The 16,073-nt window shown below is 30.3% G+C and overlaps 3 protein-coding genes across 3 annotated transcripts in view; 1 reads left to right on the plus strand and 2 right to left on the minus strand.

Annotated features, from left to right (window-relative positions):
* The first annotated feature begins 1,015 nt into the window (after positions 1 to 1,015).
* On the plus strand, positions 1,016 to 2,942 carry LOC119685037 (coiled-coil domain-containing protein 174). Its single transcript, XM_038099223.1, has 2 exons — positions 1,016 to 1,555; positions 1,619 to 2,942. The coding sequence occupies exons 1-2, from the start codon at positions 1,097 to 1,099 to the stop codon at positions 2,843 to 2,845; spliced, it is 1,686 nt and encodes a 561-aa protein (XP_037955151.1). The 5' UTR covers positions 1,016 to 1,096; the 3' UTR covers positions 2,846 to 2,942.
* Positions 2,932 to 6,684, minus strand: LOC119685038. Its single transcript, XM_038099224.1, has 8 exons — positions 6,387 to 6,684; positions 6,166 to 6,318; positions 5,824 to 6,005; positions 4,883 to 5,007; positions 4,546 to 4,787; positions 4,281 to 4,478; positions 4,016 to 4,224; positions 2,932 to 3,838 (listed from the first exon to the last, which is right to left on the minus strand). The coding sequence occupies exons 2-8, from the start codon at positions 6,292 to 6,294 to the stop codon at positions 3,610 to 3,612; spliced, it is 1,314 nt and encodes a 437-aa protein (XP_037955152.1). The 5' UTR covers positions 6,295 to 6,318; positions 6,387 to 6,684; the 3' UTR covers positions 2,932 to 3,609.
* A 3,080-nt stretch (positions 6,685 to 9,764) lies between these two features.
* Positions 9,765 to 16,073, minus strand: part of LOC119680382 (hexosaminidase D) — a 36,005-nt gene continuing 29,696 nt past the window's right edge. Inside the window, exons 2-8 of the mRNA XM_038093169.1 lie at positions 12,581 to 12,727; positions 11,858 to 12,406; positions 11,508 to 11,651; positions 10,765 to 11,447; positions 10,484 to 10,684; positions 10,111 to 10,420; positions 9,765 to 10,051 (exon numbers count right to left, since the gene is read on the minus strand). Of these exons, the coding sequence (XP_037949097.1) occupies positions 9,845 to 10,051; positions 10,111 to 10,420; positions 10,484 to 10,684; positions 10,765 to 11,447; positions 11,508 to 11,651; positions 11,858 to 12,406; positions 12,581 to 12,727 (2,241 nt within the window). The 3' untranslated portion in view covers positions 9,765 to 9,844. The remainder of the gene's footprint in view (positions 10,052 to 10,110; positions 10,421 to 10,483; positions 10,685 to 10,764; positions 11,448 to 11,507; positions 11,652 to 11,857; positions 12,407 to 12,580; positions 12,728 to 16,073) is intronic.

The following is a 16,073-nucleotide window of genomic DNA, read 5'->3' on the forward strand; positions in this document are numbered from 1 at the left end:
TAATAATTTAATGAATTAAATAATTTGTCTACAGCAAATCGTACAGCCCGTTAGAACAAGAACAACAACAACGACTTATCATTTACAGAACAATGACAGCTGCTTTTGGATAAGGGCTCCTTTGTCATGAAAAACAGTGTTGGAAATGGTATATATAAGATATTTTCCTGTTCACAAAATTGTCAAATAATATGAACAGATTTTTTTAAAAGTAAATGATCGAGAATATGAGTAATGTATAATATATTTATAAGTATATATATAAGTTATAAGTATATATATTGTATAAGTAAAGTATTATATTACAACCACACAATATAAAATAAATTACAAGAACAATTTATATCATTAATGTTAAAACTTCATATACCGAATTTAAATTCGTTATAGGACGTTCAAGCTAAAGTTTTCAATTGTGTCATTTATTATTATAAATTCCAATTATTATAATAGGCGCTTTCGGTGGCTCGCAAATCTGGCAAAAAACATCATGTTGGCTTATTTGCGATACGAATATTGTTGTGACCGTTTCTCAATTTTATCTTTTGCTTAAAATTTATCTTACACATAGTTGCATTTGAAATATCCCTCAATTTCAGCCTTCGTTTCAACGAAATTAAGGCTATTTTCCTTAATTTCGTTGTCAGTTAAAACTGAATTGGAAAAAAAAACTTAATTTCGCTGAAAGAAAGATGAAATTAAGATTTTAGCAAAATTAAGGTGTGTCTGAACATAGTATTTGTTTCAACGAAACTAAGGCCATTTTCCTTAATATCGTTTTAAACCTTAAACTGAATTTTGGATGGAAAACAATTTGATTTCGCTGAAACAAAGATGAAATTAAGATTTTTGCTAAAATAAGGTGTGTCTGAACATATTATTAACTATAGTGTAATTATATTTTATATTATGTTGCTCACATATATATATACATATGTACAATTTATGTTTTGATATAACTTTAGTTATTTTAAAAATAATTTGAATATAAATTGCAACCCTGACAGTAGAAAAATGAATATCAGCTGATGAGCAACTAATCCAAAAAGAAATATAAGTTCGAGTTTAAATAATAATCAAAAGTTTGTCATATAAAATGAATGATCCTAATAAAGTCATTAGTGTAAATTTGTCTGCTTTATTGTCTTTGAAAGCAGAGTTACAGCGAAAGAAAGTAGAAGTTACTAAAGCCAAGAATGCTGAAGTGCCAACTGAAGAACGCTCTATTAAGAAATCTAAATCCAAAGATGAAACTACATCAAAAAATAAAAACGAAGCGCCACCTAAAATTGAACAAAAGGAAGATGCTAAGGTGTATGAAGTTGAAGATAGTGCATTATTGGAAAAATCGAAGCGCGTGCTTGAAGCAAAAGCTAAATTTTACGATAAAATGAGCCGAGCTGGTGGAAAACTTAATATGGATGACAATTGCTTAGTGCAATTTAATCGCAAGAAACAAGAAGATAGCGACGATGAAACCAAATTAAAACGACAATATTCTAGCAGTGATTTAAGTTCTAGTGGGGAAGAACATATGGATGACGAAGATGATTGGGTACGCATATTAATAAACCAAGAATTTTTTAGTTTATAATATTTAACTTCTTAAATTCTTTAGGTAGAATTTAAAGATTGTTTGGGTCGCACTCGAAGATGCCTACGTAAAGACTTAGAAACTGCGAAAAAACGTGATGCTGAATTAGCAGCTAGTATGCCTGAACGTATTGATCAAAGTAAAGCAAATTGGATGTTAGATACAAATGTTAGTAATAACAGTAATGATGGCAGTGACGAAATAATTGGTCCACTTCCGCCGCCATCTGAAAAAACTGATGGCTTTTCACAAATATCCAAATTAGACGAACAACGTATAGGATGGGAGCGAAAAGAACTAGAAAATCTCGAGAAAATAGATGTCCATTATCAAGATGTATTTTTTGATGAAGCGAGACAACATGGTGTAGGTTATTATGCATTCTCAACAGATGAAGAAGAACGTAAACGGCAACAAGATCGACTACAAAAAGTTCGTCAAAAAACACTAGAAGAACAAAAACAACGTGAGGAATTTCGTTCGAAGAGAGAAAAAATTATTGCAGAACGCGTACTAGCAGCAAAAAATCGGCAAAGGGCACGTTTAGGGCTTCCACCGCTTGATGAAATTGATGAAGCTGAAAAAATAAAAAATGAGGAAAAACTAGAAGAAACAAAAGAGGAGCGACGAGCAAGAAAACGTGAAGAAAAACAAAAACGTAAAAATAAACGAATAGAAGAGCAGCGGGAATTTGAGCGTCAGCAACATTTACGACCCTGGGATCGTTCGAAAAAATATGTTGCCAATAATAAAGATGATAATGAGGATGAAAAATCAGATAATTGGACATATAAACCAGAACGTTTGCCTATGTCACAAAAGGAATGGAATGAAAAAAAGCGTACTGAGCGTAATCCAGATTTTGCACCACCTCAAGCAGAATTAAAACGTACAAATTTCAATAGCAGCTCAACTTCATCAATGCAATATCATATGGTGCCGCCGCCTACCTTAACACAAGAAGTTAATTTTAATAATTATCAAAGCTCAAAACGTACTAAGCAATTTCACAGAAAAAATTATCAAAGTGAAACATATGAGGATATCGAATCTAGCAGTAGTACGTCTAGAGGCGCGACAATACCACCGCCAGCTGACTTGGATTGTACGCTACCAATTAATCCGAAAAAATCCAGAAAAGATATTGAACTAGAAAATTCAATTGAAGCTGGTTTAAGGTTTTTGCGCAATAATTGCGATAAAGGAACTATGAGTACCAAATCCAGTTGGACTGCTAAAGCGGATTATTAGTATATTTTATCAAATAATAACTACTCTATTGTGATTTGATGCATATTATTGTATAGTTTATTAAATTAAATCGCTATTAAATATACTACTAAATATACATTGCTTGTTGTTGTTTTTCTAACAATACTTTTATTGTCTAAGGTGTTCATGTTAGAAGCATATTTTAATACTTACTTTGTTCAGGGTCAAAAAAGCATTGCGAATATAAAATATATGCATGGCTCAAAAAATTTTTAAAAATATGTATGTATATTTTGTTTAAAATATTTTATATCAAAAATGAAAAAAATATAAAATGTGTTCATGATTTAGAGAAAACTGAAACATTCTACACATCTTGAGCCATTCCAAATCAAACAAATACACATTTAACCGCAGTTATACAAATATAACATACATATTTACTGCTACTTATTTTTATGATTATTAATACTGCAAAAATACTATTAATTATCTCTGAACTTGAGTTTTCTATATATATTCATTCACATATCCTGTAGTAGCATGCGCTATAGCGACACAATTTCATTTCAATACAATATTCATGAGTAGTCTACCAAGTATTTCATCTTGTAGATTTCATACGTATAAGTCAAATAATTACAAATGCCTAAGTAAGTTTTACTACCTACATGTAAACCATTTTACTTTCACTACATTACTTTCGATTAAATAATAATATCATATATATAAATTCCATACGTTTAAGGAAACTTATTCGTGTATATGTTAAGTGATAGCAATATAAGTGATGTTGCATTTTCTTACAGCATATCACCATCGACCATGTCAATAACAATTTCGGACATTTTTTGACGGCACAAATCGTTGGGCGGAAAATTTAATTCTGGTGCACCTAATTTGGTTTCATCAGTTAGATGTGTATTCAAATAGAGATCAGGAGCATCTTCTGATGCACAAGTACTTATTGGTATAATGTCTAACGCTAGACCAAGTGCAAAACGACCATAGGTTTTTAATTCTTTAGTAAATCTAGAATAAAAAATGAAACATATTAAACAATATTAGGTAAATTTTTGAAACGGAAACTGAGATAATTCAAATTTATTGCAGTCTGTAATATCGTACAGAATTTAACCCTACTAAAGGAACTATTAATTTGTTTCTGTTCCATGGCATTAGACTTTAAAAATAAAATGACATACTTACAATTCTTCAAATTTTTCTGGTGTGTTAAAATGCTCTGGTATTGTACTACATAGAATTTCAAGCCAACTAAACAGTTCACTACTGTATAGTTTAATAAATGAACGTAAATGCTCATCCCGTGTGGACTTACTGGTGCAACAGAATAGTAAATTAGCTATATCTAAAGCAATAGAACTGTATCGTATTAGTTGAAAGTCTACAAGACAAACCTATGATAAATAGAATATTATTTAAATCTATTAAGCGTATATTTTTGAATAGTTACTTCTAAAACTTTCAATTGATCATTATTTATTTCGTATCGATATAAAAAGTTGTTAACCCAACAGTCACCATGACAAATCGCTGACAAAGGCGACTCCGCGCTAACTAAATTTACCATGCGTGAAAAAAATGATGAGCTTTCAGCAAAATCTTTCATAGCTGTCAAATACTTTGAGTCTTCAGGTAAAACATCGGAGACCTACGTTGAGATGTTGATATTATAAATCAAAAAATTATTATTGCTCGATGTTAATAATTAAACTTACCATTTTAATTGCATTTTTAGTCAAACGTTCGTAGTAATTTTTATACCAACTTTCATTGGAGGCACAAAATAGACCTTCAGTTGTTAGCATACGTAATTTTTCAAATTGTTTCGGATTTTCATATTTATACGCTAAGCTTAAAGCATGAAATTGAGCAACTTGCTTCAAAACGAGTGTTGTTTCCTCTACTGTAAGTCCTTTTTTTCGATCAGGCATTTCAAACCCACGTATTCTTAAGTCCTCTGAAATTTTAATTTTAATTAGTATGCATAAAATTTTTTATAATAATAATAAGTGATAAGTATATATTGTATTAATTTTATAAGTTCAATCTAACCCATCACAAGAATATCCGGCTGTGCAATATAAACTTTTGGTACAGCATTAAATACTTGTGTTGTCTTGCTGCCTTGAAATTTCAATAGCTCAGGCATAATCGTTGTATAAAATTCGACTTCATTTCTGAAAAAAAAAATAATACATTATAATATAATATTAATATTAGTTTAAAAATTCATTAATTAAAAATAAACTGTATTTCTGTATCACGTATTTGCATGGAATCGAAACTTAAAATATTGATTTAATTATGATCCTTATAGAATTCAAAAAAAAAAAAAAATTTAGACAAGTTTAGGCTATGTGGATGTCCTAATTAACAATATCGAAATGTATTCGTACGGCAACAGTGCATCAACGTTTGTCGTGTTGGAAGTGGGAAAACAAAATGATAGTTTATCAAATCTAACTACACCATACGATAAAGAAGTCTACTACATCAGGAAATATTTCAAATTGATTATTGTTTACTAAGTTAATATCTATGCAGATGATATAATTGAAATCAAAAATAATTAACATATCTCGCAGGAAACAAACATTAGGCTTAGCGGTTAACTAGTAGAAGGCAAATTATATGGTGCTATTTTAAGAGTCAGCAAACAAAATCTAATTTGGTTATATAAATTCGTTGGAATTCAAATTTATTAAATAATGTAAGCTGAATTATTGGGTCCAGCCAAAACAATGCAGTGATAGCCGTACTGCCAGTGGTGGAGCTGCAGTTAATGCATGAAGAAGGTGTTATGTCAAATATTATTATAAGTATTATTTCTAATAACCAAAGAGAATCGTAAATACCTTTGTTCAGCTTTACATGAAAAATGCTAGACAAAATGAATAAATTAGCAACATAAAATAACACCTATGTGAACCCATTGTTTTGTTTAAACATTCCAAATTAATTTATTTTTCCTTCATAATTCTATATTAACTTACCTAAATAATTTATCACTTTTGTATGCTTCTCTACGTTGCACATTCTCTGGTAATCGTTTGCAAATTAAATTCTTCTCCCATTTTAGTTTTTTTCCATCAACTGTACATCTTCTTTGTCCAGTAAGGTGAATACGGTACAGTATTGCCGTGTAGTTATCACCACGCCCAGACCCCTGTTCACTCTAGTAAAAATAATTCAATTACAAACAGTGCAAATATATATTCAATAAATATTTATTTTACAACTCTGTATGTATTACGGTTAAATGATTTTTGTATATATCAATACATATCTATATGTATGTACAATTACATACATGCACTTGCAACTATTGTACTTACCTCAAACGTATCGATTTGCACTTCCGGCTCAATGCGCTTAAAAATATCCTGAAAAATATCTAAGGATAATTTTGTTGTATTGCATTCATCGGCTGATTGTGTATCATGTTGAGTTTCATTAATGCCCATATTTGAGTTGTAATTCTAAATTTACTTCAAGTAAATCACAAGTAATTAATTGACACAGTTTTTCAATGGAATGAATGAAAAAAAAATCTTACACAATTGCGGTATCTGACAAGGTGGTAAAAAGGGTGAGTTTAGGTTTATCAATGAATAAATGTGTATAAAGAAAATGACTTGTTTAATGTCTTGTTGTGGTAAATGCTTCAGTTCACTTTATACAAATTTTCATTAATTTACCAATTAAATAATTTTTTTTTGTAATTAAACTCCAATTATTAATATTATTACTATAAAATCTTTATTCAAGCGCAAAATGAACAAGCAGTTATGGTCGTAATAGCCGATTGTCAATTTCTGCCCAAAAGGACTGCATTTGCATATCAGCTGTGTTTCAATTCATGCGCGTTTCTTTCTTTGACAGATGTTAATTGCTTCCGGACATGAAATTTTCTGTTATCCTGTTGCGCTGTTGCAACATTTCACTAATTCATATTAAAATTTATGTAAATATTGATATAAAAATATAATATATATATATTAAAAATACGCGTATATATAAAGGTGAAAAGAACTTTCGCAGGTACGATTACCTGCGAATATTCGTTCGTTCGTAAGCGTTCGCTTTGCTGTGGGTGCACCTTAATATAAATGTCATGTAATTTCAGTATCCTATATAATCATTGATTACCTTTAAAAGCAGAACTAATCACTAATTAAAATCGTTAAATCGGACACGCCGATAAAAAAAATAAAATATTTCGCAACTTTATACAATTATCTGCATAAACATATTTTTAAAAAAAATCTTATGCAAAAAGATTTATATTATAAAATTTATATAAACCTAAAAGATTAAGAAACTTATTATTTTCCTTATTTATGACGAAAAGAGTTTATGTGAACAAAAAAATATATATAATAATAGTAAGTATAAATTTTTTTTTATTGAATTGTTTGTGTCACCAATGTTATTAAAAATATTGGTTATAAGGTTTCGTGACATCAAAACTCATAGGATAAATTCAATTTGAACTTATGAACTTAAAAATTCATTTCTTTCCATATGTTGTAAATAAATAAAATAATAATAGTTATGAAATAATAGAGACGTTTGAAAATGTGTTGGAAATAAGGAATAATATGATTATAATTTTAAACCAAAATGAAGATTTTACGAAATATTCCTAGTGATTTTGATAAAAAAGTGTGCCAATGATTAGTCAAGTACAAAAGTCTAAGTAAATTTTGTTTTACTTTGTATCAAAAAAAATAAAAGACAAAACGCAACAATATTGTTTTTGTTTAGGAATTTATCCTACACACAAAGTAACACTTCCTGATTACACACTTTTGAGTGCTGCGAAGCTAACTTACTCTTTATGCCGATTTAGGTACGACCAGCATAGTCAAACATTATTTGTTTACTTGATGAATAATGTTCCGCTTATGATTCCTATTATAGATATCAATTTAGATACGACAAACACCACCACACTTATCAAGAGAATGCAAATCTCAGCATTGCTGACGTGGTTTGGTTAGCTTTTGCTGGACACTTTCAGTTTAGTTCTAGTCAAGTCTAGTCAACTAACATATTGAACGCGTAACAAACTTTTGTAAGATTTTTTTTCGGATTCTTCAAAATTTAAATTTTCCATACATAGAGATCTTAGGATTGACTCAGTGAAAAAATATATCAGAGACAGAGCTCTAAAATTATTCACTAAAGTTGATACGCTACTTAACCCCGCCCTAACAATCCTCAAGTCCACTTCTGGATTCTCAGGAAGATATACTGATTTAAGGTCCGTCATCAAATAAAAGACAAATAAATTATATGATTTCTTAGCCTAGTTAAAGCCTAGTGTGGGGTAGAGATAAGCCCCCCAGCCATTATAGAGTAAAAGTGCGTAATAGCACTAACTCAAGAAGAATCAAGATTAATATATTTATTTTAATCATTTAGAAAAGATATTATGTGTATTGAAAACATTCAAAACTTATTGTATTGAGCTGTATAAAAAATAAGATAATACTACAAAAGATAATAACACTAAGAGCATTCAAAACAATGGTATAAATAAAGAATATTACTTACACTTAGCATTTCTATTTCAGAACATCCTTAATTTCTTAAATTCGGTGTTTTGTACATTCTTTCCTTCTTATTTCCTGAACCAGCAATTGAATTTTTTGTTGGAAATTGTTTGGAATTGTCTTTTTCGTATATGTACAGCAAGTACGTCGATAAATTTTTTATGTGTAATGTTGAAATCTTGTACTCTCTATGCTCACAAGAAAGTTAAGCATAATTTTGGAATAAGTAGTTCTAATGTACCAACGGATTTGTTTTCAAAATTATGAGAAATACAGTAATTCCCCCTATAAGGCGGTAGATTGGTTTCGCGTTAGAGAGATATTCTCGTATATCCCGTACACAACGTGCAAAGGTACGTGAAGCTAATATTGAACTGTACAAATCCCCACGTTATATGAGCGAATGCCCGTGTTAAACGGGGGACTGGAATCGCGTAATATGCAAACGCGTTATAAGGGTACCGCATTATAGGGGGAATTACTGTATATTCAAGTTAGTTAAGTCAGTTCTGATTGTAATAGAATCATAATCTTATTCTCTATAGAGAGTTCAAAATTCTTATATTTTAAAATGAATCGCAGTTTAATTTTCAAAAAAATCTGAATATAATATATGGTTTGAATATATGTTTAAATTTTATTTACATGCGTTTTAGATAATTTCTTTTTTGCTTATGTACACTGAAGATGGTCTAATCTGTATTATAAATATTTTTTAATATAATGAAAAAAGCTTTAACATAAATTAATAAGTCTATTTATTTATCATTTTAATGCGCTAAATAAACGATCTAAGTCCGGTGAAAATGAAGAAAATTGTTAATATACTATATTACTTCGGACTGTTTTTGTTTTCAAACATCTATATATTATACCTTTTAAATATCCAGAATATAACGCTCATAAAAAGCTGTTGTTCAAAACGCATACTAACATCGATTGCATAAAAGAAATATTATATTTAAAAGAAATATAATTATAAATATTATAAACCGATTTAAAGTAGTCACGTTCTAGATTTAGTTTTAACTTCAAGGTGTACTCTCTAAATATTTTGATTAATGAAATATATTTTATATATTGATGAAATACATATGTCAAAAATATATTTTTAAATTTAATACACGCTTAAATATGTGATAAAAAAGATTAAATTTTATTTGAAATGTTTCTATTATAATAATTTTTCTGTATGAGTAAAAACTACATTATAATAGCAAAACATACATACTGTATATTTTTACTTTTTAAATTTTAATACTACTTAGATAATAATGCCTATACTTTGTTTTATAAATACATATAATATACATTCTTATTAATAAAAATATACATTAATAAATCACATACTTTTAAAAAGTTGAAATTTGATCTCAATAAATGGCGTAATTGTTTATTGCAAAAAGCATAACATGTTTTTTGTTAACATTTGAGTCATTTTATCACAACAAAATTTTTAAGTGTTAGTATGCTCTGAATGGTGTTCATTTTTGTGTAAAGTGTAATCTGGTAATAGACTTAAATCAATCAGTTCTCGAGAAAATGGTAGAGGACGTTGTGGCCAAGTGTGCCGCTGTAGCAGGGTTTGTGCTTGTTCTAATTGCTTGCGTAGTGACACTATTAAAGGGTAAATATTTTGTTCTATAAACTCTGCAATTGTATGCTATAAAAAAACCATTATTAATAATTGAATAAATTATAATTAATATAAAGATATAATACCTCATCAAATATATCAATCATAATTTGATGTGCTTCTTTCGCCATGCCTGTGAGCTCATTTATTAATGGCGGCGTATTTGTGGTTAAACTGCGTACTCTTATTGGTGAACTGAAATTATGTCGTAAGTTGTAATCCGACAACCAGGCGCTTTTGTCTTTAACATGGCTTAAATAATTCTGTACTTCTACAAGTTTTTCGAAAAGACGTAAAGCAAATTTGTAGACATGACTGCCCAGATATGTGCAAGTTGAGAACAATTGACTGTGATGAGAATTAGGGTGTAATTCAATCCATGGGTGACCAGAGCGTCTAAAAAACAAAAATGAAAATTTGCAAAAATTGTTTTTTATATTCAGCTTCATTATATTATACCTGCTATCCGGATGAAAAACACATTCTAGAACTCGTAGTAAATCATTTTCTTTCGGATTCGTGCTAAAATAACCTCGTGAAACTGTAGATAAGGAGGTAATTAAACTAGGCATAGATATTGGAAGCAGTTCACAAAGCGTAGCAAAGTGGTCATAACGCTGCCAGCCAGTTAATGCTAAACCATTAAAACCTTTAGAGAATCTAAAAAAAAAATATTAGCCCGATTCAAAGAAAATTCAAATATTTAATAACATTAATATCTAATAATAACAAAAACCAACCTGCCCCCTTCTTTAGCAATAACTGCAAGCCATCTCATATTATTTTCTAAGTGCTGTTGCAATGGCGGTATCATCAGACTCTCGCCGAACGCACCTTTAAATGCCGATGCAGCCCAAGCACTTGTGAATACTTTGGAATACATATCCCATAACTGTGGCTGTATAAAGTGATAAATATCATTAGCGTAAACCCAAATCATAGGTTCCACATAATTTCCAATGTGCGAATGTTGCATTTCGGTGAGAGTCATATCCCGCAACATATCGTCCCATATAACAACACGCAGGTGCGGCCAACGAGTACGTACGAAATTGGCAATTGTTGTAACATGTGTTAGGAAAAGTTCATGTCGTGAATGTTGACGACATTTATCACACTCAGCCATACGGTAAACCTCATCGCAACCAATGTGTATGTGTGTAAATTTGATTGGTAGCTCGGGAGCAGCAGCATCATTACTATTGTTAGCACCCATGCGTACATGAAACTCTATCACTTGTGTTAACATATTCTCTATGAATGCGATGGAGTCTTTTTGGCTAGGACAAATCGATTGTGGACTTTCTGGTATTTCACGCATTTGCTCAAATCCTTGCAATTTTAGCGCATACTCCATGTGACCAAATGTTTGTACGAGCGGCATTATGGTTAATCCATGCATTGATGCTGTCTCCAAAAAATTCTAAAAATATATTTACTAATATGCAATTTGGAATAATGTTAAAAACACTGTAAGGCATACTCTTAATTCATCTGGTTTATAAGCATTGTTAGCCGAAATTCCTTGTAGTACACCGGTATACGGAAACATATCTTCATATTCGATTAGCAAACCAGTGGCACCAAGTGTTTTTAATACCGGCAGAAGATGCTTCAAAAAATTAAGCTGAAATACAAATTGATTTTATTTAAATTAAATAGGAACTAATTAGAAATTAAATTTATTATTATAAATTTATAATTATAACCGATATAACTTTAAAAATAAAAGTTTTAACATAGATTTCAAAATAATTTACACATTAATCATAATTATATTAATAAAAAACAGTTATAAATTTACAGTTAAAATTCTTTTGTTGAAATACTTACTTTTGGAGGTGCTCCTTTAAGGTCTAAATGTACCAACCGCTCATTTGGTGGATGTGCATTTTCAGGACCTATACTTGCAATCACTGGCACACCCATACGTTGCAATTCATGCTCATATTGTGTTTGCCTCTCAGCAGAAGTTAATGTGCGTTCATAATCCATATTATTTTGATTTAGATCTTCCATGACAGCGTTACGCACTCGTTGCTGATTTTCCAATATTTTTAAACGTTCCTCCTCAAATAAATAGCTCTCTCCAACTACGGGCGATTTCTTCCGTCGTGCCACTAAAGAAAGTGTATTCGAGGATACTTCTTTTATTTTACCTTCTGACGGATTTCTCGTTCCTTTTACAAAACGCACAATACGCAAGTCGTTAGGTGAATTTCTATGTGCTGCAGCTGGTACAGCTGGTATGCCACCAGCTATTATTCTCGCACCTGAATTATCGTTCAATTGTTGTTGGTATCTTAAGACGCGATTTGCTTGTGAAATCAGTTTCTGTAGCATATGTGTTTCTTTAGAGGTGCTCTCGGCATTACTAAAATCCTATTATGTATAAAAAATAAATTAAATTAAAATAAAATAAATAATAAATTTGCAAAATTAATTTATAATCTTTAGTGGCTAGATAAATCGGCTTGAATTTTATCAACTAGCAAAAACTTATAAATAATTGTACTATTATTCATAAAGATGATTTAGAAATGTTAAAAAACTTACACTCCACAGATGTGCTCCGCCAATTCGACTATTAGTTTGCGTATCAATAAATGTCCAGAACCAAAGGGTGATAATTATCAGACTTGTTGATAACAAAAGTATGGAAAATTTTCTCCTCCAAAATATTAAAATTAAATTTGAGTGCATCTGTAAAATAAATTTTATTTAAATTAATGTCAATTTTCTTTGTTAGTCTCATAGTTGAAAATAATTTAAATGCGTTGCGGCTGAAACATTCCCTCAAGTACACAACTTGTGAAATATGCTCCATTTACTTAGAAGAAACTATTTTCCAACTATTAACACAAATGGCTTATGGCTCACTTTAAAGATTGCTGTGTTGCATACAATGTTCGTGCAAGTATGCAAAACTTCAATAAATATTTTGAGGCCAATAAGGTATCTTAAGTGCTTACTTACATACATTTATGGTATGCATCTATCCAACTTCATGTTATAATACTTTACCGTGTAAATGCTAGATGCATTTGCATTATTAGGCTTCTTAGAAAGGCTAAAAGTGAGTATTATTTTCTACGGTGGCATTATGAAGAAGAATTTTTAAAAGCAATTTTTTAACAAAAAAATGCAAAAAGTTATTTAAAAAACTTAAATATAAAAAGGCACTTGAAATATAATAAGTTTTTATTTTTGCATGAGATATATTTATTTTAAGTTTTAAATATTAATTTATCATTTTTATACTTCACACTACGCAATTAAATTTAAAGTAGTTCTCAAAATAGTATTAAAACATTATTTTTATTTAAAGCAAGAACTCCAATTAATTCAAATTCAGTTGTTCTAAAGCATTTCTACTCTTTTCAAAAATATCATCAAAGCAAGTTTTTGATAAAAAATAACATTCTAATTATCATTAGTACTAAAGAATTATTATCATTGACTAATTTTTCTCTATCTTAATTTAATAATTCATGCTAAATCTCGATTTTAAACTCATTTTATAGACTTTTTATGATATATTAAAAAAGTGGTTTCAATAATTATTTATTTATACTCCAGGTTTGGAGTAACGGTCTTGTACAGCCAAACTCACTTAAACTCAAATAAAGGTACGTTGTGATACCACGGATTTGCCTTGTTCATATGCAACCAGAAGGACTTCCAAACGAATCACAGTGGTCCTGAAACAGCTGAAACTATTAGTTCCAATTTTTGAGCAAATTCTCGTTTCTTTTTTTTTTTAAGTTTGTATAAATTAGTAAGTTGATAAATGTTATTGTTCGTTCTTCTTATCCCTGCGGAGAGGGGAAAAGAATACTCCCGCGGTTAGGATGGCCTGTCGTAAGAGGCGACTTATATCCCCCAGTGCCAGTCTGGCACTTATGCAAGAAGTGTGAATGGTAGTGAGTTGAGGAGTGCAACTTGCGACATTTGACCAGAGATGATCCGATCTGGTACTTCGGGGGTCAGTAACCCGACAGCTTTGGCTGCGCTGACCATTGGTGTAGGACTCGAAGTGGTTGTGGTTAATACCCAAAAATACGCGGGAAGAATGATCATTGGTATAAGCATATCATTCATTTGCCGTGGAGTGCGTTTCAAACCGTGGAGTGCGTTTCAAACAACCCACATTGTAGGAGAGATGTAGATGGTTCTCAACATCGAACCAAGATGAAAGATATGACCGGCATGAATTTCTTTAGTTGGTACCGGCGGAATCACCAATGCGATTCCAATGGAGCGTTGATTGACGCTTAAATTAATACGTGTGTTTTTGAACACCATGGTTTTAAGTCTCAACGACATAGAAAGCCATGAAAAACAACAAATAGAGACAGTGTTCGTTCTTCTTTGTTTTAATAAAAAGAAAGGAGGGAGTTCCCAAAATCCGCACTTTAATGAACTCATTTAGAAAGGCAAGTTTAAGACGGATCTGAATATGAGTTCAATACTGATATTGATACGTTAAATAACAGTGAAGATGATGTTCCCAATCCACACCAAATGTGTCCCATTCTAAAACAATCAATATCTTAATAAATTGGTGCAAAAAGAACAACTCGTTTCCTACTAATTACGTGACCAATCCTTTAAATCTACGTAAGGAAAATATTGACAAAAAATTAGACTAATCCATAAAACAAACTAACATTATTGAATATTTTATACAATAATGCTTAGTAAGGATTGATTTTAACTGTAAAATAAAATTTTTATCTTCAGTTCTAATTTTTTGATCATTTTTTATAGAAATAAAAAGTCCAGAAATTAGAATTTTTCGCATATTCGAACTACCCGAAAAACCAAGTGATTCTACTGAACCTAGTGCCTCTACTGTATTGGTAAAAATTTTATATAATCATCAATTAAACTTATTGCAAAATGAAGTACAAAGCAAAGATATGAGTATTTTTATCTGAATATATTTATTTTACAAGTATAATAAAACAGAGAGTGTGTCTAAACACGAATCCACATAACATATCCATAAATTTACTATTTTTGCTATTAAAAATAAAAATATAATAATGAAGAACTATGGAAACGCTGAAACGCTGAGTTTTTATTTTTAAAAGGTATTAAAAAATATATATTGTGCACTTGAAAGGCTTAACTCAGTAAAGTTAATAAACTAAAAAGTTGAAATAAAAAAATATTCTTTCTAGCATCGTTTTTTGTAATGTGAGTATTGTTTTACTGAAACCTATGTTATCTTAAGTACATACAAAAATAACACGTAACCAATTGAGAATAAAAAAAATCAAGAGCAAGCACGTGATTCTATGTTATTCCGCATTCAAACCGATATTTTTAAAATACTCAGTGCCCTAGAGGATACCATTTTCTAGAGCAATACTACAATTAAGAACAAAGGAAAGAAATAATAAACTACAAATAAAAACCATAAAAGCATATTATACCTTATACCTTATCATACCTTATAGCATATCATACCTTTTGTATTTTATGAAATATGTTGGATTGCGGAATTTAAATTCTTAAAGAACACTGGCCTAGTATATATCATGAAATATTATCTATTAAGTTTACTCCCAATTAAATTATGACCATTTTCGTATAACAAAGAGTTAACACATCACTCAATAAGTCATGTGACTAACTAAGAAAAACACATTTTTTCTGCCAAAAATCCATTTTACTCATCAATATAATCTTCTTCAAGGGCAATACAATTATTCCAAGGCTTCTTTAACTTCTCGATGCCGAGCTTGTAGAAGGATTTGTCTTTTACCTCAAAATTGGTTTTAGTTTCAGCAATTACTTCTTCATTTGTGATGAATTTATTACCGGCGAGCATTTTTTGAGATAAGCGAATAGGCAGTAATCGCTGGGGGTCAGATCTGGACTATTCGGTGAATGAGGAACCAATTCGAAGTGTAATTCGCGCAATTTTGCAATCATTTTTATTGACTTGTGACATAGTGCATTGTCTTGGTGAAACCAAATTTTTTTCTTCGCCATATGCGGTCGTTTTTTCACAATTTATGCTCTCAAACGATCCAGTAAT

This window comes from Teleopsis dalmanni, chromosome 2 (assembly GCF_002237135.1).
Source record: "Teleopsis dalmanni isolate 2A chromosome 2, ASM223713v2, whole genome shotgun sequence".
In the NCBI taxonomy this organism is placed as follows: Eukaryota; Metazoa; Arthropoda; class Insecta; order Diptera; family Diopsidae; genus Teleopsis; species Teleopsis dalmanni.